This window comes from Eptesicus fuscus, chromosome 19 (assembly GCF_027574615.1).
Source record: "Eptesicus fuscus isolate TK198812 chromosome 19, DD_ASM_mEF_20220401, whole genome shotgun sequence".
Classification (NCBI taxonomy): domain Eukaryota; kingdom Metazoa; phylum Chordata; class Mammalia; order Chiroptera; family Vespertilionidae; genus Eptesicus; species Eptesicus fuscus.
Genome location: NC_072491.1, coordinates 21,298,896 through 21,326,684, shown reverse-complemented (window position 1 = coordinate 21,326,684; position 27,789 = coordinate 21,298,896). Strand labels below are relative to the sequence as shown.

The 27,789-nt window shown below is 36.3% G+C and overlaps 1 protein-coding gene across 3 annotated transcripts in view; it reads left to right on the top strand.

Moving 5' to 3' along the window:
• Positions 1-27,789, top strand: part of CSMD3 (CUB and Sushi multiple domains 3) — a 923,077-nt gene that overhangs the window by 223,899 nt on the left and 671,389 nt on the right. For all 3 annotated transcript variants that reach the window (XM_054708474.1, XM_054708473.1, XM_008143384.3), the window contains exon 5: positions 24,183-24,390. In XM_054708474.1, the coding sequence (XP_054564449.1) occupies positions 24,183-24,390 (208 nt within the window). The remainder of the gene's footprint in view (positions 1-24,182; positions 24,391-27,789) is intronic.

Below are 27,789 nucleotides of genomic sequence, written 5' to 3'. Positions count from 1 at the left end.
AATTTCAGATTTTTAAAAATCAGTGGATGTGTGGATGAGTGATGAAGAGTTATCAAGCAAGATAGTTTTTTGGGGAAACTCACCTTTCATTGACCTGTATGATGGCAGGGAAGCATATTGGAACCAGGAAATATTAGTTTTGCACATTTTTATTTTTAATAAATACCATATAAATACCATACAGATATATGGTATTTAAATGGTAAAGTAAAAAGAAATGGAATTACATATATATAGATCTGAGAATCTCTGGAATATAAATGTTGGAGAGGAAGTGTGGAATGGGGAAGAGAAGCAAGCCCGGGTCTACGTCGAGAGGTACTGACATATATATAAGACCTACAATAGTGGGAGATCCAAGAAATGAGAAATAGTAAAATCTCCCAGACATAAGAAAAGACCAACAAAGTGTGTTTCATGACCAGAGTCATGAAAATTAAGCGTTTTGGGAAGAAATATGTACCAACTGTCAACTGTTATGTTTAAATTTTACAATTAGGTAGAAGAATGAGACCGTAAAGAGTTTTATGCAATGTTTAGTTTTTGTCTAAGTCTTATTTTTCTTTATCCCTATCATTCTTATAGAACTCAATAAATGATTACTAAACCAAACTGAGCAAACAAGTTATAATTAGAAAGCATCTCTTTAAATCATCTTCCTTTTATTTTTATGGAAGGAAAAGTATCAGTATATGGTACCTTAGTTTACTTAATTATTAGAGTCACTTTAATCATGTTAAATTATTAATAATTAAATATAAGGCTTCTACAGACATAAAATATAGACTGTTCAATGTTGTATTTGTGTTCTATGACATAATTAAACACTCCAATAGTATAAAATGCATGTGTGCAATTATGCATATCATTGCTTTAAGTCCAGTAATCCCAATCTAGTTATCCATTAAATCCATGGTCATTCTGATCCTGGCTGGCTTTTATTAAGCATGAATTGCTTTTTACCTTCAAGTGGTGATAATTTTCATTTCCTTATAATTCAATATTTATGAAGAATTACAGACTGTATTTTTAATAACCGGGATATTTAATATATTTAGTTCATTCATTAGTCAAAACAATAAAAAACAAACAAACATGTAATCACAAAAATTGCAAATTGCATACAGATCATGAAAGAAAGAAATAAGAGGCTAAAATGAAATAAAGGGATTAAATGAAGAATAATACAGAACTATTTCCATCATGTGGTCAGGAAAAACAGCCTTCAGTGGGTGATACATATCTGGACTCCAAAAGATGATAAATTTCCCATTGAGGAGTAAAGAATATTTTAGGCAGAAGAAAAGTCATACCATTCCTTGAAGTTTGAATTAGGCTGGAGTATATGGTGAAATGAAAAATGGTGTGGATCTGGCAGCACGATGGGGAAGGCACAATTCGGGGACCAGGTTGTGTTGGTTTCTGGGGCTTACAGAAAAAAAAAAAATCTCAGTTTGTTTTAAATGTAATCAAAGCCATTGAAGCATTGTGGGAGAGGAGTAACATGTTCTGATTTGTATTGTTAGACTATACATTTTGCTGCTGCTTGAGAGATACAGATTGGAGGGGTTTAGAATTATGTAAAGATTCAGTTGAGCAGGAGGATGCAGATGACAGTCTGGATAAAGGATTGAACCGGGAGATGTGAAGTTGGCACATTGAGGAGTTATTGGAGATGGAAAGAACAGGACTTGCTGCTGACTTAGATATGGGGCAGTGAGGGGAGGGAAAGGATGAAAAATACAGAGGGTTCCTGTGTGAGCACCCGAGTCAGTGATAGCGCTGGTGGTCGGAAGAGCATCAAGTACAGGCTGGCACGGAGCACTCAGTGTTACTGCTGCATGCCTGCATGGTCACTGCATGGAGGAATATGGAAGTAAATTACAATCTTTTATTGATATGAAGGTTAAGATGCTTGTGAGATATCCAAGTGGACATGACAGGTGATTGTTATGTGTGATTTTGGAACTCTCATCTATAATTTGTGAATCATTCTTCATTTAGTAATCTCCTTTTCACAAATGTTAATGAAATACTTTCCAGGAGCTAGAACTCCTCTATTTAAAAAAATAAAATAAAATAAAACAACTATTGAGATGTAAGACACAGCCCTGCTCTCAAAGCGTCTCTACTAGTGTCCTGAAGACAGAAAATTAAATGTATTACTATAATGTGGTGTTATTGTGCTGTGCAAACAGATAGGAACAGTTGTCTGGCCTGAAAAAGTCAGAAAAGCCATTCTTAAAGAAAATACTAACTGACATGCTGCTGAAAGCAAGGGTTAAGAGTGATCTAGTTAGGCGGGAAGAGGTCAATGGGGGAAAAAGGAGACATATGTAAAACTTTCAACAAAGATTTAAAAAAAATTATCTAGTTAGTAAAGGAGGCAAAAGGGGAAGGAATTATGGAGGAGGAGACGGGAAACAGTGAGACTTGTGCTGACGGTGGGAGTGTGTGCTGTGTTCATTAGGAGCAGGAGAGTGGTGGAGGTGAGCTTCGGAAAGAACTGAATCCTGGAAAGTAAACGGAATCTTCTGCTTTTTCTTACAAATATAAGAATACCTAAATTGATCAGTAAACAACAATATAAACAACAACATAAAGATGAGTCTGATGTTCTTTTCCCCCATTCTCTTCCTTTTGCTTTTTCCCCCTCATTTTTTAAAATTCTTTTGACAATCTATGTTACCATTTCCATATCAATCTCTCTCAAATTTTACTTTCATTAAAATTACCTTTATTGATCCCACCCACATTATATGTATTTTTATTTTTTGAGTATCACCTTTATGTAATATTCATTTATCTTTGTTACTATATTACTTTTCAAATATATACTTTATGTTTATTTCAAATCTATACATTCTGTTTTTACACACAAGTGTATGTGTGTGTGTGTGTGTGTGTGTGTGTGTGTGTGTGTGTGTGTTGAATTCAAACATTCTTCCAATTTGTCTCCTACTGGGATAATTCAGAGTGATGTCATGATTTCAACATCATCTGATTAGCAGCCTTAATCTACAACTTTTTCTCTTTTGCCTTGTAAAGTCACAATCATAGGTTGTTAGGGTTAACTTTAGAGTAGGTATTATTTTGCCCACCACACATTGTTAACACTATCTTTTTTAAATCCACATGTTGCTACATGTTAGCTATGTAATGGGGATACATTTTTTAACCTCTTTGAGCTAATTTCTTCCTGTTTAAAATAGTTCTGTGAATATGGTTTAATTAAACAATACAAATAAAATGTCTAACAAATGGTTTGCATGGAATATATGTTCAGTCAATGAAACTACTAAATCCAGTGTCCATAACAATTAGCTAGTCCCTGTAATTTCAGGTCAAATGATGTCTTAGGAAGGAACCATATAATTGTCTAAAACCCTTCAGCCGATGTTGGGCCGCGCCAGCACAGCCAAGGGTTCGTTGAGCCTGAGGGAGGGCCGGTGAAGGAGGAAGAAAAGGCAGACAAAGAGAATAAGCTGGGTCTAGGTGGATCTTCTGTGCCTGGCTGAGGCCACAGAACAGATCCAGACTGCAAGCTGATGGTTTATTTTATAGTCAGAGGTAATTTACAATGTTCTTGTAAATTTCACTTGTTTTGGCAGCACTTGCTGCACCTCCCACAGCCCATTAGCTACTGAGGAAAGATCTAGGGAGCAGTCACAAGATCAAGCTTAATTATGCTTAGAGGGCTGTGCCCTCCAAGCTGGGACTTGTTTGCGGCTTTGCCAGCAGGTCAGTCCGAGGCTTAACCCTATAACTGCTCCCTACACAAAGTGATTTATTTTCTTGATGTGGAATGAAGAAGGGAACGAGATAGACTGAATGAACAGAAATGTACAACATTATATACACTTCTTTTTATACATCACTAGAGGCCCTTTGCACAAAGAATCGTGCAATAGACCTTCCTTCACCTGGCTACTGGCACCAGTTTTCCTTCTGCCTTCTTTCAGGGTGGGGGCTTGGACCCCAGCGGCGGCGGCGGCAGCGTGGGGCGGGAGCTGCCCGGCCCCATGCCGCCATCCGCTATTGGGGCGCCGCCACCACCCAGGTCCCTCAGTGATAGGAGGGACCCGGACGCCGCCGCCGCTCCGACCCACAAACGCTGAGGGGCGGGACCGGGCGCCACCGCCACTCCCACCGCGCCTCCCGCCAGCCCCATCGGTCCCCCCTCGGCCCCATCAGTCCCCCCTCAGTGGCGGCCGATCTGGCCGTTGAGAGGCGCAGGGGGCGGGCTTGGAGGGCACAGCCCTCTAAGCATAATTAAGCTTGTTCTTGTGATTGCTTCCGCGCCTCTCAACAGCTGGATAGGCCACCCCGAGTCCTGCCCCCCAGCCTCCTGCCGGCCCAATCGTGGGTGTAGCGGAGTGATGGTTATTTGCATATTACCCTTTTATTAGGTAGGATGATCTTTACTATTACCTTGCTTATTTCTTAACTAGAGGCCCGGTGCATGAAAATTCATGCACTGAACGGGGGGGTCCCTCAGCCTGGCCTGGCCCCTCTCACAGTCTGGGACCCCTCGGGGGCAGGAGGTGACCTGGCAATCAGGGGAAGGCGACGCCCCTATCACACCTCTGCTGCTGCCAGTGCTGGCAGTGCAAGATTCAGCCGTCCCTGATTACCTGAGCCTCGGGCGGCCCAGGAAAGCTGGGCAGCTGCCATCTGAGGCTTGCCTGCGCCTTGGGCTGGCCCTGGGGGGCTGAAGGGACTGGATGACTCCTGAGGCAGGTGCGCAGAGCGGCCGGGCCTGCCTAGGGGCGGGCCCGGCCTTGCCACATGCCTGCCGCTCCAGCAGGGCTGAGGGGACTGGATGCTGCCATCTTGTGGCTATGGGTGCCTCCATCTTTGAGGGAAAGGCAGTCAATTAGCATATTCCCTCCGTATTGGTTGTGGGTGCTGCCATCTTTGCTATGGTGTGAGGGTCAATTAGCATATTCCTTCTTTATTAGATTGGATAGTAATCCCCTCAATCCATATTTGAAATACTATTTAATGGTATGAGATACATTTGGATAAATATTTATTTTAAAATATTTCTATTTTAGTTGTCTTTGATATCTTTTTTTTTTCTTTATTGATTAAGGTATTACATATGTGTCCTTATCCCCTCATTGCCCCTGCAACCCCTCCCCACTTGTGCCCTCACCCCCTGAGTGTCTGTGTCCATTGGTTATGCTTATATGCATACAAGTCTTTTGGTTGATCTCACAAGAAGAACTTTGAACAAATCTCAATTTTTTCCAGAAATTGAGTTTTAATGATCTTTAGCTATTTGGTAGGATTTTCTTCTTATGTTTTAATAGAAAAATTTAGATAATAAGCCCTTTTGGGAGAGAATTTACTTGCTGAATATTTTTGTGTGTTGATTGGTTTGTTTGGACATTTTCAGCTATTGTATAGCATTTTGAGGTCAGAGCCCAAGCCTCTTCAGCTCTAGATTGAGGGGAAAACACTGAACTATTGTATTCCTTGGGGAGAAGGTCTCGGGGCACAGTTAGGTCTGGGAATTAAATAGCACAGGACGTGAAGCTTTTACTTGTGTACCTCATTAGTAGCATTTAAAGTAGCTATGGTAGTTGGTTCTAATAAATCCATCTTCATAGAAAACAGTGGTATACTCCAAAGCACATAATAATATACACTGGAAGCATTAGCAATGCATCCTGATAGCCTTTTCCTGAGGACAAGAGAAGCAGATGGTTTTCCCCCAGTATTTAACACAGTCGATTGTGCATGACTAATTCTTTTGCTAATCTTGTCTGGTGTCAATCTTTTGGTTTTTAGTGGAGGCTTCCTTTGGGGATTTAGCAGCACACATGGCTGACCTGTATGCTTCTTTATCTTCAGGGCTCAAGTGAAATATTAGCACACAAAGCTAAATTGATTTGGAAACATAAGGCACAAAAAAATCTGGTTTTATGCAAATGTTAACACTGTGTAAAAAAGCCCTTGGACATCATTTAAAGTGCAGCTTTACCTCACTAACTGGCTCACTGACGTTTGGATGGATGCTAAAATTAACCATTTACAAAGACGTAAGCTTTGCTTGTCCTGGGGCCCTCCATGTAAATATGGATGTTCTATATTTCTGTTCACCCCTATGTGACTGCACAGCCAAGTTTTTATTTTTTCACGCCAAGAGAGAAATTATGCAAAAGAGCAGAGTATCCAAAACTCATTTACATTTGGCTCCAACTTACCTCCCCAGTTATAATGAGTTTGGACTCTATAACAGTCAGTGTGCATTCCCTAGCACATGGTAAGTGACGTTGTGAAAAGGTGACCCAGACAAAAAGCAGGTAGCAAGGTTTTGGATGAAAAATACAGCTAAAATTTATAGGTGAGATATAGACTGGCTGTAATTTTTGATAAATGCATTTTTGCTATAGCAACTTTTATTGTATTACAATCTGATACATACTTCTTATAGTAGTATGTTATATAAGCTTGGTATTCATATTATCTGCTGAACAAATGAAAACACTGTTTAATTTTACATCTAGCATAAGTCATTGATTAGAGGCATTCATTTCATTACCTTTGAATTTCTTAATCATATAAAAATCTATTTTTTTATAAACACATTCACATGTATATAAAAACACTTTGTTTTGAAATAGGACATTGTATTACAGGTAAAGGGGAATCAACAAAAATAGCAAAATTATCATGTGCATAATTTCCCATTTGATTTCCATCTCATTTTAACAGATAATTGTGCATTATACTATTACCATATAACAAACAAACAAACAAAAGGAAAGAAAGAAGAGAACAGAAGTAAGAAGCATACCAAACTGGCGTGAAAATAAAATACATCTGACCATTGCTGCTCAGAATGTACATTTGTGGTACAAAACATACAAATTCTCATTTACTTTAGAATAAATAATAAAATAAAGAACAAAATCTTCAAAGGGTCAGATTTACTCAGGTCATTTAATCTTAATATGAATGAATTTCTTGATGTATATTGGCAGCCTGCAATTTTTAATTAAGTGGAAATATTTCAAGGTACTGTACATTTTGTCAACATCGCTATAATAAAATAATGAATTTTCACAAGAATATTCTATGTCATATTGAAAACTTTAAAAATAATTCTACTTAATATTGCAGATGGATTCATTGTAACCATATTTTAAGACATTTAAGGGATGTGTGTATACATGTGTACACATTTGTATGTGTGTGTACATATTTTACATTGTATATTTAGGCTAACACCTCAATTGTTAATTTAAAAGCCACTAAAATTTTTTTCTATTGAATACTAGTAAACATCTGAATCATTTAAATAAAAACTTAAATACTCCATTTAAATCCATATTTTTCAGAAAATAACAAAACCTGTAGAAATATTATAATGATAGTTTTATTTTCATAAATCACTGTAATCTTATCATTACAATTTATTAATAAAACAAATAAAAAATGTAATGTGCAGTCCATATTTCATTTGTTTAGCCAATAAGAAATTTTGTATTGTTTAACTATTTTTTTCTATTGATTGTAATTTATATACAGAGGATGACAAATTGAGGTAGAAATTTGAAATAACATTTTTTTTTTTCATTATATGTGGCTAGACCTAGTTAGGAGGGATTTTCTAGAAAAAGTAAAAAGGATGATCTTTGCCTTCGATTTGTTTTTTTTCTCTCCACTTTGGATATCTTCCATTTCCCCATGCTGTCTCCGTTACTGTATATGGTGATACACTACATTCTTGACTTGTGTCACTTGTACTTTACATCACTCAGTAGTGAGTACAGTGAGTGGTTAAAGCTATTCACTTAGATGACTTCATTGAAACTTAGCTCTACCACTTTTTAACTGTGTGATCCTGGACAAGTTAGTGACCGATATTTGCCTTAGTTTTCTTTCCTGTAAAACACAATTAATTATTGCTTTATTTTGTTCTATTTTCCTGATAGAGGTATTTTAGGATTAAATTTGAGAATTTATTTTAGAGGCTTAGAACAGTACCTTTATGCACACAATGAATATCAGCAATTTTAACAAAAATTAACTAGCTTATGACTCAAAAATGTATGATGCAAAGAATTTATGGTTTCTAACCAATAGGATCCAAAGCAAAGTGATATTTAAGTATAGTAAATTCAGGAGCAGATTGAGAGAGAGCCTATTTTTAAATGATAAATCAGGTCTTGTAAAAACTTCAAGTTATATGACAAGTGCTCTCCTAATTTGCCTTTTCATGGGGCTTTTTCATGGACAAGGACTGGCTACTTCCCCCCCCTCACTTTCTATTGTCTTCTTACCACCATGTTTTGTAGCAGAAAATGAGAATCAAGCAGCAGCAGTAAGCATGCCATTTAACTAGTAGAGATGGCAAGAATGAAATGACAGATGTGGGACCGAGAGTGCCTTCTCTCTCCCCCGTGCTGTGACATTGTTGCCAGAGGTAATAACAAGTCAATTTTGCCATCACCTTGCTGGAACTTTCTCCTCACCAACAAACATAAAACTCTTAGGATACTGATAAAGAAAACAGAAAATACGTAAGTTGGAGATTGTTAGCAACATTTAAGTCAATAGACATGCATTATCAAAATAATGATAATTTTACAAATACGAAGCCAGCTAAGAAGGTTAAGTAAATTGATTAAGGTCACACAATTTGTTAGTTTCATATTTATCCCCAGGTCTCTGTGATTCTAGAGCACCCACTTTTAAGTTCAACGTAATAGGTACTACTCATATAATTGTCCAAAATTTCATGGACAAACTGGGGAGTAAAAATGTATATTTAATCAGGTAATATATTATTTTGGTACCTACCGTAAGCTAGTCCTCTGTTCTGGGAACTTGAGGTAGTGCTATGACTAATGTATTGGTAATGTAGTCAAGATGTCATGACAAGTGTATTCTCCGGTACATGAGGACACAATAACAAAAATTACTGACTAGTGATAAGATGAATAAAAAATATATATAACAAGGTGAGTGACAAGGACTGATGGGGGATTATTTTAGCTGGTATAGTGATTAGTTAAGGAAGCCCTCACTTGTTTGGATGGCATCATGTAACCAGTCTTAGGAAGATCTTGAGAAAGATGACACAAGCCTAGGAAACAGTTATAACACAGGTCCTCAAGGTGGAAGGAATTTTGTTAAACTTAAAAAATGAAAATTGAGTACTGAGGCTTGACTTTACTGAGAGCTTGGTGGATTAAGATCATTTATTGTCAATCATGGTAAGAACACTGGTTTTATTCCAAATTCAAGAAAAGCTGTTAAATGTCACAAACAGGAAAGTCTGAGTGACATAAACGAATTTTCATTAAAATATTCTTTTGATTTCCATGGGAAGAATATATTTTAATGGGACAAGTGAAGAATTGTCAAAGTCGGTAGCATATTAATTTGGTCCCAATGAGAAATTATGAAGCATGGATAAGTAAATCAACCAAAAATATAGTGAGACATAGACAAATAAATATACATTGATAACATAGTGACTGGCACAAAATGAATACTCAGATACGTAACTATTATTAGTTGTATTAAACATCTATGTTCAAAGAACTCAGTGTTTATCTGGAAAGATATGAGAAATACACATACTCTTAAGTTTAATGACTGCTTATCATAATGCTTAGAACAGTGTTAGACAAGGTTAAAATTATTTCTCTTAATAAAAGGATTTGCACACACAACTGTAATGATACAATATAAGAGTCAGAAAGATTGAATTGAAGAGGGAAATGCTTTAATTTTCTAAGAAATCATTCAAAGTCCACATGAAAGTCCCTGATATCCTCCAAAGACATTTTGTTCAGTATCATTTAACATAGATAGGTACTTTGGCTATGTTAGTGCCAAACATATTTCTAAGCACTGAAGCACTGAAAATATGATGATGAGAAAAACAGACATCGTGTCTTACATAGAGGGTTAAATTCTTTTTGCTTAATTGAACCTTCCATAAAATAACAGATGCACCCAAATTTAAAATTTTCCATTTTTTAAAGTAAATTAGGCTCAAGTTCTGTAATTTCAGATAAAGTAAAATACTTCATGAGATTTATAAAAATAAACACAAGACATGATGTCGCTCAAAATTGCATCACATTTACTAGTAAATCTGAAATTGGGAATTCCTTAGTTTTGGAAATTAAAACAAAATGCACTTGACAAAATGATTTCCAGTAGGATGGATTACCATTGTCTATATAACTAATAGTTTATATTGCAATAATAAGCACATCTTGACATCACAAATATCTAATTCAGTAAATATTTATTTCTCAGCCATGCAATATCCATCGTAGATTTGGTGACACATCTTGATCTTGTAGTTATTCCATTCCCATCTGTATTGTTTTCTTGAGAAGTTTGTGAATTAAGATCATTTAAGGCCATGGTTAATAAATTGGTCTTATTCCAAATTCAAGGAAAGCCATTAAAATCTTATAAACATGGAAATAAGTGTGACATGATCTGATTTCCACTTTTAAAAAATACTCTAGGATTCATCGTAGAAAATAAATTTTAAAGGGACAGGAGAAGATGGGATTAAAGTCATAGTCTAAGAGAGGAATCGTAAGTCACTTTTGCTCAATTCCCATTGCACAGCCATTAGCTCCAATGGACCAACCTAACTTTCTGATGGTCGTATATGCAGTCTTCTTGAGCAAAAGTGGGAGGAAATAGGTCAGTACACACATAATCTTATTTCTGCCTCATAATGTTTGCAATCAGAATCTTGGTAGCAAAGATTCCTCATGTATAAATGATAACTATTTCTTCATTTTATTTATCATCGGCCACTCTTTCAAACTCCTACACTCTGAGAGCTCATTCTCCAGATGAGAATTAATAATGCCTATTGAAATTTATACAATCAATCACTATGAACTGAAAAAAGATTTTTGGAAAGGATGATTGCCACCCAAATTAGTGAATATGTTTTATTAATGTTAAAGATTCTTCTTCAGCATTTGGATGGGTGCTGAAGAAGATGAAGCTAAATTACATAGATTGTGGGATGGTCGATATACTTGGAGGGTAGTTGAAGTGAATAGAGTAGAAAACACCACCTTGGGAGTAAAGTGGTATTTATAATGAGAATAATAGAGACCTTGGAAGACAATGTGCTTTTGAAGAATTCTCCTTCTTAATAATGTTTTTATTTAAACATATATACAGAAAAGTCACAAATTACAAGTGTGCAACTTGGTGAATTTTCACAGAATGAACACAGGCCAGATCAAGAACAGAATAGTACCAGAAAGTCAGAAATCTCTCAAATACTTCCAGTCACTACCTTGCCCTTCCCTGAATGTAAACACCCCTCTGATTTCTAGCACCACAGATTTTTGTGTGTGCCTATTTTCAACTTTTATAAAATGGAATCTCACTAATTTATCCTTCAACCAGTAATACTCTTTGTGATATCCATCATGTTGTTGCATGTAGTAACAGTTTACACATTTTTCATTGATTGATAGTGGTACATTATAGGACTAAAACACTATTTCTGTGATATTTTTGATGAACATTTGGATTGTCTCCAGATTTGGCTACTATAAGTGATGTGTCTATGAATATTCCCATAAAGATCACTTGATGCACATCTGAGAAAATGCCTAGTAGTGGGAACATTAAGTCATAGGATATGGGTAGCTTTATTAGGCAGCTTCTAATGAGTTTTCTAAAGTGGCTGTACTGATTTACAGAAGATTCTCTCATAAACTGATTTGTAGAATTAATTTACGGGCAAATTTGAATTCTAGTTGATTCATATCCTTGCTAAGTACTTATGGTATCGATATTTGTCATTTTAGACATCCTGGTGTGTGTCTAATAGAGAATCATGTGGTTTTAATTTGAATTTGGGATGACTAATGAGCTGAGTACCTTTCTTATATGTCCATTGACGGTTGGTTGATCCTCCATTGTAAGATGCCTATTCTAGTCTTTTGTCCATTTTTCTGTTGTTGTCCTTTTTCTTGGTGATTTATAAGTGTTCTTTATAATGAGCCCTTATCAGCTTTGTGTATTGGAAATACCTTCCACTGTGTGCCTGGACCCCCTTTGTGAAATCACTTAAGGAATAGAATTCCTAATTTTAATGTAGTGTGATGTATCTATTTAAGAAAGATTTGTCAATTCTAAGGACATGAAGGTGTTGTCTTATATTATGTTTCAGAAGCTATATTGTTTTTCCTTTTACATTTAGGTTATAGTTCATCTGGAATTTACTATTGTATATGGATAGATATCCAATTGACCAAGCACCATTCAATAAAATGGATGTTTTAAAAAGGTGGTATGTCTATATAATGGAACATTATTGAAAATAGAATGAAGTGATGATACTAGTACATGCTATAGCATAGACAATCATTTAATTGTATGCTTTGGATGAATTTTATGGCATATGAATTATGTCTCAATAAACATATTTCTAAATTTTTTTAAAAAAGATGTCATATTCCCAGTGCTCTGCAGTGCTGTTTTTGTCAAAAATTGAGTGTTTCACTGTGTGTGTGTGTGTGTGTGTGTGTGTGTGTGTGTGTGTGTGAGCATGTGGGTCAGTGTATGTGTATGTGATTCTGAAGTCTTTATTTGGTTCAATTGCTTGACTAGTCTATATTTACTTTTAATTTTTCATTGCTTTGACCAGTGTAGCTTTATAATAAATATTAATACAGATTATTTAGCTTTATTTTCCTCTTCAAGATTGTGTTAGTTATGCTTAACCTCTTTGAATTTCTGGATAAATTAAAAAAATAGCTTGTCAATTTACACAGACACCAAATTTTGATTGGGATTACACAAAACCATAATCTTGGGGAGAACTGACATTTTTATATTTTTAATCTGAGAGCATGGAATATCAATCTATAATATCTATAATAATAAAAGCATAATATACTAATTAGACTGGACAGCCGAATGACCTTCCGGATGTCCTTCCAGATGAAGCTACAGCAGCGGGGGCTGAGGCAGAGGCGGTTAGGGGCAATCAGGTAGGCAGGCGAGCAGTTAGGGGCATCAGGTATCAGGCAGGCAGGCACGCAGGCAGTTAGGGGCGATCAGGCAGGAATGCAGAATGGTTAGGAGCGATCAGACAGGCGAGTGGTTAGGGGCGATCTGGCAAGCAGGCGAGTGGTTAGGGGCCATCAGGCAGGCAGGCAGACAGAGTGGTTAGGAGCAATCAGTCAGGCAGGTGAGCTGTTAGAAGCCAGTGGTCCCAAATTGCGAGAAGGTTCAGGCCTGGCTGAGGGAATTTCGTGCACCTAGCCTCCAGTCTATTTATATAGATCTGTATATTCTCTCATAAACAGAAATAGAAATTCCTCAGTGTTTTCATGTTTCACTGTTTTTATTAAAAGGTATTTAAAATATCTTATTAGAAATATTTTAAAATTTCAGTTTCTAATTGTTTATTGATGATATATTTTTATATGTTGCCCTTTTATTCAATGGTTTTGCTAAATTTACTCATTAAGTTGTATATTTTATCTGGTGAGTCTCTTTATTCTACATTTTAGTTTTCTACATATATAATCCTGCATTTACAAACAATGAGGCTGTAATTTATTGAAGTTAAAAATGGAGAGAAGTTTAAAAATTAACTAACTTCCACCTCTGGGTTCTGAATAACAATAAGCATTTTCCAGTTTTGCTACCTCTCTTTTCCTATAAAGCTTTTGACCTGCCACATACATTTTGTTCCTCGAATTTATTTGGCAATTCCTCTCATCCTCCTACTTTGTTTTGACTTTGCACCAGTTATCATACTATTCCTCTCCTTTTTAACAGTAATGTAGTCCTTGTGATTCTCTTTTTATTCTACTGTATTGATGTATTAGAGATAATAATTAATTTAATGATCACTTTAAATAATTACTCTTTATTTTATATATAATTCAATGAATTAATATAAATTTCTACTACATGACAGTCTTTAAAAATAATAGACATATGATATTAACAAAAATGGACATAATCTCAGCCTTTATAAAGATGACAAATTAGAGATTTCAAATACCCATGTGGAAGAAACTCTTCCATCAACATGTGGCCTTTAAGGTCACCCAGGACCACAACATCCAGATCGCATAAGTAGAAAAAAAAGAATGAGAATAATATTTTGGTAGGTTTTTATGTGAAAAGCTTGCAATAGTAGCTCATTTCACTAACAACCAATTCACCAGAATTCTAACCACAGTTAAATGACCTGACTGAGATGTCAGGAGCTCTGGAAAATGTGCCCTGTTTGAGCAGCTGCTTCCCAGCAACAACTGTACCTGGGGAAGTGGAACAGGAATTTTGGTGCTTAGCTACTTGTCTGCCACAGAATGATGCCTAAAAAACTATGCTTTCTTATTTGAAAATAATTTCGGCCATTATACATTCAAGTAGTTTTATATGCTTTACATGTTCACATGCCCCACAACTTTTTTGGCATTTTACTATCACTTATGCTAAACTCCTTAATATTTTCTACAGGGGAGAGGTTTGTTTGTTTGTTTTAAGATTTTCTATGCTCCTTGCTTCATGTTGAATAGTTTCTGTTGCTCTGTCTTCTATTTCACTATGATTTATTCTGTAGTATCTAATTAGCTGTAAGGCCCAGTGAGCAATTATTTTTATTTCTAATAATGTAGTTTCCATCTCTTAAAGTTTCATTTGGTTATACCTTGTATCTTTTCTTTATTTCCTTACTATGTTCCCTGTGTTTACTTTTTCTGTAATGGGCTATATCATAGATATTTTAAGCTTTGCATGGCACCTGTGGCCTCTATTATATATTTAATTATCTTTGATTCTGGTTTGTTTTACAGTTGTATTTATAATCCTTTAAAATTATAAAAATCACTAGAGGCCTGGTGCACGAAATTCATGCACGGGGGGGGGGAGGTGTCCCTCAGTCCAACCTGCACCCTCTCCAATCTAGGACCCCTCGAGGGATGTTCAACTGCCCGTTTACAGGGATTGGGCCATGGGGGTGTGGCCAACCTGAGTGAGGGGCTGAAGGCTGTTTGCAGGCTGGCCACACCCCCTTCAGGGTGGGGTCCCCACTGGGGTGCCTGGCCAGCCTGGGTGATGGTTGATGGCTATTTGCAGGCTGGCCAAGCTCCCCAGTGGGGACCCTCACCCCATGGGGGTGTGGCCAGCCTGGTAAGGGGCTTTTTTTTTTTTTTTTTTCAGTGCCTCCTTGAGCAGAGGCCAGGGCCGGCTGGCAGCAGGTATCTGGGATTTATTTATCTTCTATAATTGAAACTTCGTAGCCTTGAGTGGAGGCCAGGGTTGGCCAGGGCGGGCGGGAAGCTTGGCTTCCTCTTGCTTGCTCCAGCTCCTGGGCGGCCACCAGCTTAGTTGGGTTAATTTGCATACTCGCTCCTGATTGGCTGGTGGGTTTAACGGTGTGATGATTAATTTGCATGTTTATCTTTTATTAGTGTAGATTATTAGGTCTCAGGCAATAAAACAAGGCACAGACAAGATATGGTCTGAGCTATTATTTGCCAACTTTTGCTTTAAATAGTAGGACATAATTATAATATCTGTTATAAAGTCCTGGTCTACTAATTCCATCATCTCAATCATTTTTGTTCTGTTTCTACTGATGGGTGTTTTTCTTCGTAATGGATCATAATTTTTATGCTTCTTGATGTGACTAGTCATTTTTACTGGATGTTGGTCATTGTGAATTTTAAGTTATTGAATGTCTGGATTTAGTTGTCTTTCTTTAGAGGATGTTGGGCTTTCTTCTGATATATGTGAAGTTACATTTGGTTCAGTTTGTGTCTTTTGTGGTTTATTTTAAAGTATTGTTAGGGAAATTCTAGAGTAACCTTTACACCAGGGATAGTTTAGCCCTTCAACTGAAGTGCATCCCTTCTGAACCTTCTACTGAATACCCTGGTTATTTAGAGAGGACTGTCCCCCTTAGCTGGAGGACACTTAAAAATTCCCAGCCCTGTGTGCTCTCTTGGAACCATTCAGCAATCAGATCCCTGGCCTCTCTTTGTCTGACTTCATGCAGTTTCACCCATTGCATATATTTGTTAGTATTTAGCTAAGATCCATGGGGCCACAATGCAGGTTTTGTGAGTTATTTTTCTGAAAAGCTTCCTCTCTTCTGGAATTCTATCTTACAACTTACAGACCTCATGCTCCCTGAACTCAGCTCAGGGAGAACACCATATTCTACTCATAATCACCCTCTCTAGCCTATTGTCCTGAATATGCTTAGACAGAAAGCCAGGCAATTATAGGGATTTCCGCTTTTGTACCCCCCTTTTCCAGGGATCACAGTTTTGTATGGCTCTGGGCCAGTGTTTGAAAATAATTATATTTTGCTAATTTTTAACAAAAATAAAAGAATGTAAATTTCCTCCTTGTTGCTCTGCCACGGCTTCTTGCTGTAAAAATATTATTTTTAATATTTAAACTATCATAAACAAATGCTTATATTTTTATTTTTAGATTCTGAAAAGTATTTTAAGCTGAATATAAAACTGAACAATCAAACTATAATCTACATATTTATTAATTACTTGCCTCAGTGCACTAACTATCCCTCTCATTTTCTCAACATGTCTCTTAGGAAGATAATTATAAATTAACATGGAATATTTTATCAAAAGCATATTTGAGTATTCATGAATAAACCTTCCATTTTGAGATGCCATTATGAATAGGTTTTTTTTTTTTCTCTTTCCATGAGGTGTTCATCTGCATGAATGATGAATGTTTTTCTTTGACTTAGAAATCTGTTTCCCAGATAAATTTAACTTCATCTGTTTTAGTATGAAAGGAGCTGGACTGAGAAATGAAGATGATTAAAACCCTTTAATTTTTCTTCATAATCATAAAAAAAACTACTTTTCTTTAAAACTTGGAACAGCATTAGTTGTTGTTCCTTGACAAACATAAAATAAAACTAGCAATCTGGAAGTGCTATTTAACTACCCAGGTTCTCAATTCTCTTCTCTATCAAGAAAAATTTATTTTTTAAACACAAAGATGCATAAGGTTGAACTATTAGATGTAAACAAGGACAGTTATACTAATGGAACTGCTGCCCTGTATCTATAATGTAATTGATAATTAATGAGTGTATTATTTAAATGTTTTGTCTAATTACGAGGCAGACAAAGGTGTCTTGGGAAGGAACACAAAGCCCCACATAGATGTCTGCTTTATTTGTGAGCTGATGGGGCTGATGCAATGTTGAGATTCAGCAAAGGAGATTTGCAGAAAATTTTCCCAAGATAAACTTGGAGATTGGATTGAATGCCTCACATATGGAATTGACCAAGTGTACTCATCTGCTAAATTTACAATTCTTTCTCTTTTGTGATAAACAAGCATATTTCCAGTCTACCTACCCTTATCCCTAAGCTATTTCACAAGAAACTAGTAGGGCAGAGCACAGAGATCAGTATCTGAAATTATGTGTTACAGAAAATTGTTCTAGTGGTTTTTGAAGCTTTTAAATTGCCATGTTTTGGGGGCAGTTCCAATTTACAATATCTTAAATGTAATGTATGATCTAAAGACAAAAAAAGTCAGGTATTTTTGGTACCTAATAAGTCTAACAGAAATTGAGAGTAAATAAAATTTAATTCTATCAAAAAATACATTTTTGGAAGGTGCTGAAATATTTTCTTAATTTTTGAACTTCAGTAAAACTAATTTTGATTTTATTTTCATACTTTCTCCCTGCTCTATGGCAAGAAATTAAAGAAGATTGTTTAGCAAGTTTACATAAATTCAGTTATTTTAAAGTTAGAAATAGAAGTTATTTGATGATACATTTACAATATTGTAAACAATTAAAATGAGATTTAATAACATTTTATATTTAACTAGAGGCCTGGTGCACAAAATTCTTGCATGGGGGGTGTATTTCTCAACCCAGCCTGCACCCTCTCCAATCTGGGACCACTTGAGGGATGTCCGAATGCCCGTTTAGGCCCAATCCCATCAGGCCTAAACGGGCAGTCGGACATCCCTATCATAATCCAGGACTGCTGGCTCCCAACTTTTCGCCTCCTGCCTTCCTGATTGCCCCTAACCGCTTCTTCCTGCCAGCCTGATCACCCCCTAACCACTCCTCTGCCAGCCTGATTGATTCCTAACTGCTCCCCTGCCAGCCTGTTTGCCCCTAACTGCCCTCCCCTGAAAGCCTGGTCATTCCTAACTGCCCTCCCCTGCAGGCCTGGGTCCCCCTCAACTGCCCTCCCTTGCAGGCCTGGTCCCTCCCAACTGCCCTCCCCTGCTGGCCATCTTGTGGTGGCCATCTTGTGTCCACATGGGGGCAGCCATCTTTGACCACATGGGGGCAGCCGTCTTGTGTTGGTGTGACAGTCAATTTGCATATTACTCTTTTATTAGATAGGATATCTATACGTTTTAGCAATAGACTTGAATACATTAATAAATTAAGAGGCAATTGATAGTATTTTTTCATAAGGATTTCAAGTCATAAGGATTAGTTTTTTAAAAATTCTTCTTTTTAAAAGACTGCATTACTTTCATTGATTCTATTGGCTGAATCAATTTTTTTCTCTATATTTTACAACACATTGACTCTGAAAGTTATTAACATGAAACTTGCAATCATCCAGCTTATGTATATGTGTATGCATACATACATAAAAAAATTACCACAGTATAAATTTTACAACCTATTCCCTTAGAACAAGAGTCTGTGCGTGCATATACTAACCTTTTGTTATGCAAATGATACATATAAAAAAGCAGTTAATATTCAAAATTTATAAAAAACTTGCACAACTTAATATCAAAATATTAACAACACAATTAAAAAATGGGCAGAGATCTTTAATAGACATTTTTTCAAAGAACACATAGGTGGTCAACAGGCATAGGAAAAGTTGCTCAACATCAATCATCGAGGAAATGCAAATCAAAACCTCAATGAGATATCACCTCACTCTTATCAAAATGGCTATTAACAAAACACAAAAAGTGCTTAAGTGTTGAGGATATGGAAAAAAGGGGGACCTTAGTACCTTGCTGTGGGAATGTTATTTAGTGCACCCATTTTGGAACATATTATGGAGGTTCCTCAAATAATTAAAAATAGAACTCTCACACCATCTAGCAATTTCACTTCTGGGTGTTTATCAGAAGAAAAAAAAACAAAACCATGAATTTGAAGAGATGGAAATACCCATATGTTCACTGCAGCATTAGTTATAGTAGCCAAGAAATGGAAGCACCATATGTGTTTATCAATAGATGAATGGATAAATAATTTTTGGTATGCATATACTATAGAATATTACTCAGCCATAGAAGAGAAATAAACCTTGCCATTTGTGACATGAGTGAATATAGAGGGTATTATGCTAAGTGAAATAAGTCAGATAGAGAAAGACAAATATATTATTTTACCTGTATGTGAAATCTAAAAAACAAAACTAATGAAGAAACAAAATACAAACAGACTAATAAATGCAGAAAACAAACTGGTGGTTGCAAGAGGGGTGAAGGGGTTAGGGGATGGGTAAAATAGTTGATTAAGACGTATGAATTATACAGCTTAGGAATATAGTCAGTAATATTATAATAACTTTTTATGGTGACAGATGTTAACTTATTGTGGTGATCATTTTATAATGTATATAAATATTAAATCACTATCATGTACACCTGAAATTAATAGGATATTGTATGCCAATTATACTTCAGTTAGAAAAAAATAAAGGCTACTGACAGGATTTGTACCAACTCACTTTGACCAGAGATCAGGCAATATTACTTAACAAAGGGAGCCCAGGACTAGGTTTAAGGGTGTCATGGCTTGTTCCAGTGCTGCATTTCATGTGTCCTATCTCTGCTTAAAATAAAAATTTTAGTTTATATAATACATTCTGCTCTCTGAGTCTATGATTACAGAAAATGTATTGATTTTTATAAATACTGTATTAAGTTCAGGCCAAATCATAATACATAGGTTCTAGCATTCAAATTGTGCCACCTAGACAAAATTCTGCCTATCTGGCATGTACTATAAAGCAATCTTTACCTGTTTCACAATTCTATCATGTAAGGATTCTATGATAGTTTGTGTAGTAAAAAAGATGTCAAACAGCAGTGCTGAACAAATAAATTGTTATAAGAATTGGCAAGAGCATTGGTTTGTATGCTAGAAGATCTGAATTCTTATTCTTGTTTTCAAGTATAAGCAGATCCATTTTAGGCTTGAAGTCATTTTGCTGTAAAATAAGAATTTGCCTGGAGTGATCTATTCTACAAGTTGCTCTCCATTTCAGGTGTCATACAAAGAATTTTATTTGTATGCCCTGGAGCTTGGAGAACACAATGTATTATTTTTAAAACCATGGATGAAATATTTAAATGTCTCTTGCAAACACATAGGGCTGCATTTGGGAAGAAACTGAATTTCCACAGAGGAAGAATATATAGAACATATTTTCCATTGACCAAATGCAGGACTTTTGTGAGGGATTTCTGGCCTGGAATGGGCTTAGATCCTGCCCAAGAGGCTCACCTCAGTGATAAGAAGACATAGTCAGGCTGAAACCGGTTTGGCTCAGTGGATAGAGCGTCGGCCTGCGGACTCAAGGGTCCCAGGTTCGATTCCGGTCAAGGGCATGTACCTTGGTTGCGGGCACATCCCCAGTAGGGGGTGTGCAAGAGGCAGCTGGTCGATGTTTCTCTCTCATCGATGTTTCTAACTTTCTATCCCTCTCTCTTCCTCTCTGTAAAAAATCAATAAAATATATTTTAAAAAAAAGAAGACATAGTCAGAAACAAAATGGAAATATACTATTCTATACCCATGCTATGAAGGGAAATGTAAGCAGTCAGCAGAGAAACATACTCAGCCAGGAAGGAATGATTGGGATATCTCGGTGGTTCCCATAAAAAGGCTCATGACCAAAAGAACCATCATTTTTTTATCATCTACCATAGTTCTTGGAAACTTGTACCAAATCAGGATCAAGGAAATGAAAGTTTCATGTCCCCTGATTTCTTCCTACCTCAGGAGGAGTCACAAGGAGCTCAGTGAGTAGGGGGGATGAGTAGAAATACTAGGAAGGAGCATGGGGAGGAAGAAGCCACTTCTCTTCCTCAGCTCTGCCCCATTTGCCACAAGCCCAAGCTATGGGGAGCAAAGAACTTTAAGCCAATGAAATATATATATATATATATATAAATATATATATATATATATATGCACTTGACTAATCAAGACTGGACATATTAATTGATCAGTTGACATTTTTGAATTAAAAAATGGAGAAATGTATTCCTTTAATCTGAGTGTGAGCTGAAATATCATATGTCTGCCTACAATTTTATCTGGAGACGGAAATAAATAACTCACAGAGCTGATTTCAGTAGGTTATGTACCAGTTCCACTACAAATATATAATAGTGTAACATTTTATTTCCAAAGCAGTACTCAACCTTGGTATTGGTACTGAGAAGAAAAAGAGTAGAACTAATTTGTATTTGAGGATGGGGGCAGCAAGACACATTTACCAGACACTAAAGGTAAAGTATTGAGGGAAGGCATTGTGTGCTCTGGCAAGAAAATTATAGTCCTATATCTCATAGTCTGGACAGGAGCACCAGTTCATTTTAATTACTCTAAAAATTGGTAAGACTTGTAATGAAAAGAAATATTTATCATATTTACATAGTTTGTGATTTAATGTAAATATTTTATATGTAATATATATATATATATGCTTTAAATTTATGAATTGTGGAATTAAATGAATAAAGAGTGGGGCAGAATGAAGCTAATGTTATTTGATGCATAGAACATGGTAATAAAGTTATCACCAGTATCAAGGCATTTTGCTATTTCCTGCCCTTTGTGGAGTTAGATAGGATGCTGCCCACCTCTATTTATGAAAGCCATGAAATATTTGTCTTTACATGAAATAATAAGTGGTCATTATAGAACTAGATTTTTCCTCAAATGTTTGACTTGAATTGGAAGAATTCCCTGAGTGGATTAAGACAACATAAATCTTGAGGCAAAAATTGCACAAGTAATTTAGTAACTTGTTAACTTGACTGGTCTAAACAGTGTTATGACAAGATAGCTTTTATAGCTTCAATTTCTTTATTAATCAGGATCTTGATCTTATACTTTCACACTAAACATAGCTGGTCATGTAGCCCCTCTGTTATTATACACTGTTGATCAAAAGTAGATTCATGTAGAATTTATAATTCCTATTTGGAAAATGAAAACCATAAGTCCAAAAGTATAGTTAATAGAAAATTTATAATATTGTATATCCATATATCATGTGAATACCTAGAAAAATGTATATTATACTAGAGGCCTGGTGCACAAAAATTCATGTACTTGGGGGTGGGGGGTCCCTCAGCTCGGCCTGTGCTCTTTCGTAGTCCAGGACCCCTCAGGGGATGTCAGAGAGCCAGTTTCAGCCCAATGGCCGAATGACCAGTCGCTATGACATGCACTGACCACCAGGGGGCAGATGCTTAACACAGGAGCTGCCCCCTGGTGGTCAGTGTGTTCCCACAGGGGGAGCGCCGTTCAGCCAGAAGCCGGGCTCACGGCTGGAGAGCACAGCAGCGGTGGTAGGGAGCGGGCCTAAGCCATCAGTCGGACATCCCCTGAGAGCTCCCATACCGCGAGAGGGCACAGGCCGGTCTGAGGGACCCCCCTCCCCCCAAGTGCATGAATTTCATGCACCGGGCCTTTAGTAGGGAATATATTACCAATGATATATTAGTTAATATGTTATTTCTCTCTAATTAAAGTTTTCTGGGCATATGATGTATTTTTATTTAAATTGCAGTTCCACAAATATTTTCTTTTTCTTTTTTTTTTCAATTTTTTTTTATTAAGGTATTATATGTGTACATATCTTACCATTGCCACCCCCCACCCCACTCCCATATATGCCCTCACCCCCCAGAGTTTTGCATCCGTTGGTTATGCTTATATGCATGCATACAAGTCCTTTGATTGATCTTTTATCTCCCCCACCTCTCCCTAACTTTCCCCCCGTAATTTGACAGTCTGTTTGATGCTTTACTGTCTCTGTATCTGTCTTTTTGTTCAAGTTTATAATGTTCTTTATTATCCATAAATGAGTGAGATCATGTGGTATTTTTCTTTCATTGACTGGCTTATTTCACTTAACATAATGTTCTCCAATTCCATCCAGGTTGCTGCAAATGATGAGAATTCCTTCTTTTTTATGGCAGCATAGTATTCCATTGTGTAGATGTACCACAGTTTTCTGATCCAGTCATCTGCTGACGGGCACCTAGGCTGTTTCCAAATCTTAGCTATGGTGAATTGTGCTGCCACTCCTGGGAATATATCCGAAGAAACTAGAAACACCAATCAGAAAGGATATATGCACCCCTATGTTCATAGCAGCACAATTCACAAATATTTTCAATAGCTTTTGAATCATGCCATTAACAAAACTCTATTGTATTCTCTCTCAAATTGTTTCTTCATTTTGTTCTTTACTACATAAAAACAAAAAACAAAGCTCAGCCTTACCATAAACATGCACAAAGTGATTAAAGATTTCTCGTTACAGACTTTAAGGATGATGTTTCTTTTATTTTGCTCACTTTATTAGCTAATCTATGAAAATAAAATCCTGGTTCTGTTATCCTGAGATCAATTGGAGTTTAGATTTTACTTGTATTGCTATTTCAAGTAATGGTTAAAAAATAGTCAAGATATACACTGAGTGGCCAGATTATTATGATCTCTAAATGCATAATAATCTGGCCACTCAGTGTATATATATTAGAGGCCTGGTGCATGAATTCGTGCATGGGTGGGGTCTGGCCAGCCTGGCCAGGGGGAGGGAACTTGGGTGGTTGGCTGGCCTGCTGGCTGGTCGAACTCCTGGTCAAGGGGACAATTTGCATATTAGCCTTTTATTATGTAGGATATACACTGACTGGCCAGATTATTATGCATTCAGAGATCATAATAATCTGGCCACTCAGTGTAGTTTATATGTGTGCTTAAATTTTTTTTCATTTTATTTTATCTCTATTAGGTATATGCACTTGGTATCACAGCATTTGGTCTGTTATTTTATTTGAAAATGTTAAAAGAGTTGCATTTCTCTTAATGACATATCTGAACATTTCATTCTTGCTCTTAACAGCTGAAGATGCATGTGGAGGAACAATGAGAGGATCTAGTGGTATTATATCAAGCCCTAGTTTTCCCAACGAATACCATAACAATGCCGATTGCACTTGGACCATTGTAGCAGAGCCTGGGGACACGATTTCACTCATATTTACTGATTTTCAAATGGAAGAAAAGTATGATTATTTAGAAATTGAAGGTTCTGAGCCACCTACAATATGGTAAGTAGATGTTTTTTATTAACCTAACATTGATGTTGTTGCCTAAGGAAAATTGGGGATCAAAGAATAGTTATATGTGGGCCTTTAAGGGTTTAAATTTTTGAAAGAACTTATAATTAACAGAAAAATTTTAAGTGGCAGCTGTCAGAGCGAAGGGATATTTTAGAAAGTCAGGGCAGTGATAGAGCAAATAGGTTAGTATTTTGAAAGACAGAGCTTCCCATCAGTATTTCCTTACCACTCTATTCATGGGAAGTGGTGTGGTTTCATCAAAACTTGAATAAGGAAATTACATTTCTAATGTAATCTACAGTTGTGTTCTTTAGTATGCCTGTCCATACTTGATGGTTCCTTTCAAATTAATGGAATAGTCCTGGAAGAAATTTGGCTTTATTTTTGTAGTTAAATCTTATATACCCTTTTATCTGAAAGCAAAATTTAAACAGTATATTCCGAGTGAGTATGGTCTCTTTCTTTAGACACTCAAGACATGTTCAGAAAACTGCAGTTTTCAAAACATAATTTTAGGATATGATAGTTTTAAGAGAAAATATTCCTTTATGCCATTTAAACAAATTGAATGAACTTATTATTAAAGGGTAAAGTAGATTATAAATCAGTAATTGAGTAAAGAATGATAAGATTAGTGAAGGACAAAAATGTATAAACATTAAACTAGGAAGGGCCTTTTAAGCCACACAAAGGATTTGATAAGAACAATCAGAATTTATTAAAGTCTTTTTTATCAAAAACAATTACATGAAGAGGTCTAAATTCTGACTTTTCAAATGGTTATTCTTATGTGTAAAAGTTGATGTTTCAGTGGGGCTCAATTAGCTGTGGGAAGACCACTTGAGAGGTGATTGCTGAAATCCAAAAACAAATCACGGTAGCTTGGATTATGATGGTATTGATGGAGATAAAAAAAAAAAAAAAGTAGAATGAGTTGAGAGATATTTAGGAGGTAAAACAAAAAGGGTTCTGTAGTGGATTGAGGAGTGATAAAAGAAAAGATAGTGCTAAAATAAAACATAATTTTCTGACATACAAATTGTTAAAGGCATATTGGAAAATGTTGAATGAAGGTCAAGTCTGTAGTAGAGATGCTATGAATATTGACATTTTTAAAGATATATTTAGTTTGAAGAATCTTTTAGACATTTTATCAACATTATCTAATAGACAACTATGTCTATATGAGTCAGGAACTCTGAATAGAAGCATAACTGGTATGTAGTCCACGGTGATGGTAATTGAACCAGTAGACATCAGTAATCATGGCTAGATAGAGACAGGATGGAATGAGAAGACAGGAGTGGAAGGGGACTAAGTCTGTGCATCAGTAACATAAAACCCGCGCTGCTTTATTTTCTGGAGTAAGCATGGGACAGTGGAAAGAATGAATTTTCAAATTGATATGAACTTTTCAATTCAAGAGAAAGCAGATGACAGACTCTTGGGAGAAGCTGCAGTCAAATTTCAATGGCTGTGCAAAGGAAAGCATGGAGATTTTAGCCATGTTTGCAATATACCACATACAACAGGACAATTTTAATAATTCAGTATCTCCTATATTTGAAAGTAATGGATTTTTAAAAATTAATGTTTATTATCTTTCATGAAAAAAATATGTTCAGGATTTTTTCATCTCTATATTCAACAAGATAATTACCCATTTGTTTTGGTTCATAGAAAATATTGTTAGTCTTCAATATATCATTAACTTTATGAGCTAGAGTATATAATTCATGCTATCATCCCAAACATCTTTTGGGGAAATTACTTCAGAATTTTTCTAAAGGAACTATTGTCTTCATTTAGCTAGGCTTGAATGATTGGAAAGTAAAAAAAAAAAAAAACAAAAAAAAAAAAACATTAAAAACACCTTTTTGGCATATCAGGGATTGACTGGGAGTACGAAAAAACATTAATACATTGTTCCAGGAATACTATGACAAAAATGAAACAAAACAAAACAAAAAACAGCAATACAATTGCAGAGGAAGAAGAAAGGGTCAGGTTGAGTGAAAATTACGTAATGAGAGAGAGTGGAAGTAGCTGAGAAAGACAGTAGAACACCAATGATATGCCCTAAAGCTGTGGTCAGCAAAGTGCAGCTCACAAGCCACATGCAGCTCTTTGGCCCCTTGAGTGTGGCTCTTCCACAAAATACCACGGCCTGGGCGAGTCTATTTTGAAGAAGTGGCATTAGAAGAAGTTTAAGTTTAAAAAATTTGGCTCTCAAAAGAAATTTCAGTCGTTGTACTGTTGATATTTGGCTCTGTTGACTAATGAGTTTGCCGACCACTGCTCTAGGGAGTTGCTACTTGGAGTTATTAAGAAAAATATACGGTTATTGTTCAATATTATGATACTAGAGGCCCGATGCACGAGATTTGTGAAAGAATGGGCCTTCCTTCCCCTGGCTGCCAGCACTGCCTTCACTCCTGCCAGAGCTGCCTTTCCGCCTTCCCATGCTTCCCAGAGGCCCAGAGCAACTGGGGTGGTGTGGACCGCCTTCGTCGTTGCCATGGTGATGATGCAAGCATCCTGCCCTGCCCCCTGCCACTGGGCACCTGCATATGCAAATTAACCTGCTATATTTGTTGGGTTAATTTGCATACTCACTCCTGATTGGCTGGTGGGTGTTGTGTCGTGAAAGTACAGTCAATTAGCATGTTACTCTTTTTTTTTAGGTAGATATGCTCAGGCCCTAGCTTATTTGGCTCAGTGGATAGAGCGTCAACCTGTGGACTGAAGGGTCCTGGGTTTGATTCCAGTCAAGGGCTCATGCCCAGGTTGTGGGCTTGATCCCCAGTAGGGGGCATGCAGGAGGCAGCCAATCAATGATTCTCTCTCATCATTGATGTTTCTCTCTCTCTCTCTTCCTCTCTGAAGTTAATAAAAATAAATATGTTTTTTAAAAAAAGATATATGCTCCGCTGGGTTGAAATTTAATCCTTAATTCCATTCTTGTGGGGTAATGTTGGCAATTAAAATCTGTTGAAATCAGCCTGAAACATTTGCCCCAGGGTTTGAAGAGAAATTCATCTCCTTTTGACATATGATCCCAAGGTATGTGGTTTATGTACTAGTAAGCAAAGTACAAACCTATCTGCTTACAACATTTTAAATGATCAGAAAAAGAACAATGATTTTTCTAACTTTTCATTTTTTCCTTATGGTGTGGATGTGTTGTATAGTTTCTTAAGAAATAATAGTTTTAAACCAGGGTTTTAAAGGAGTTGTGATTGGGGAAGGATTTTTATAAATTCTAGTGTTTCATAATTAAGAAATATTTTTTAATTAAATTGGAGTTCATGAACATACTAAATGCATACTGATTAACACTGAAAATTCAGTTAAAAAGAAAATTCAAGTTATACTTCCAATTTACTC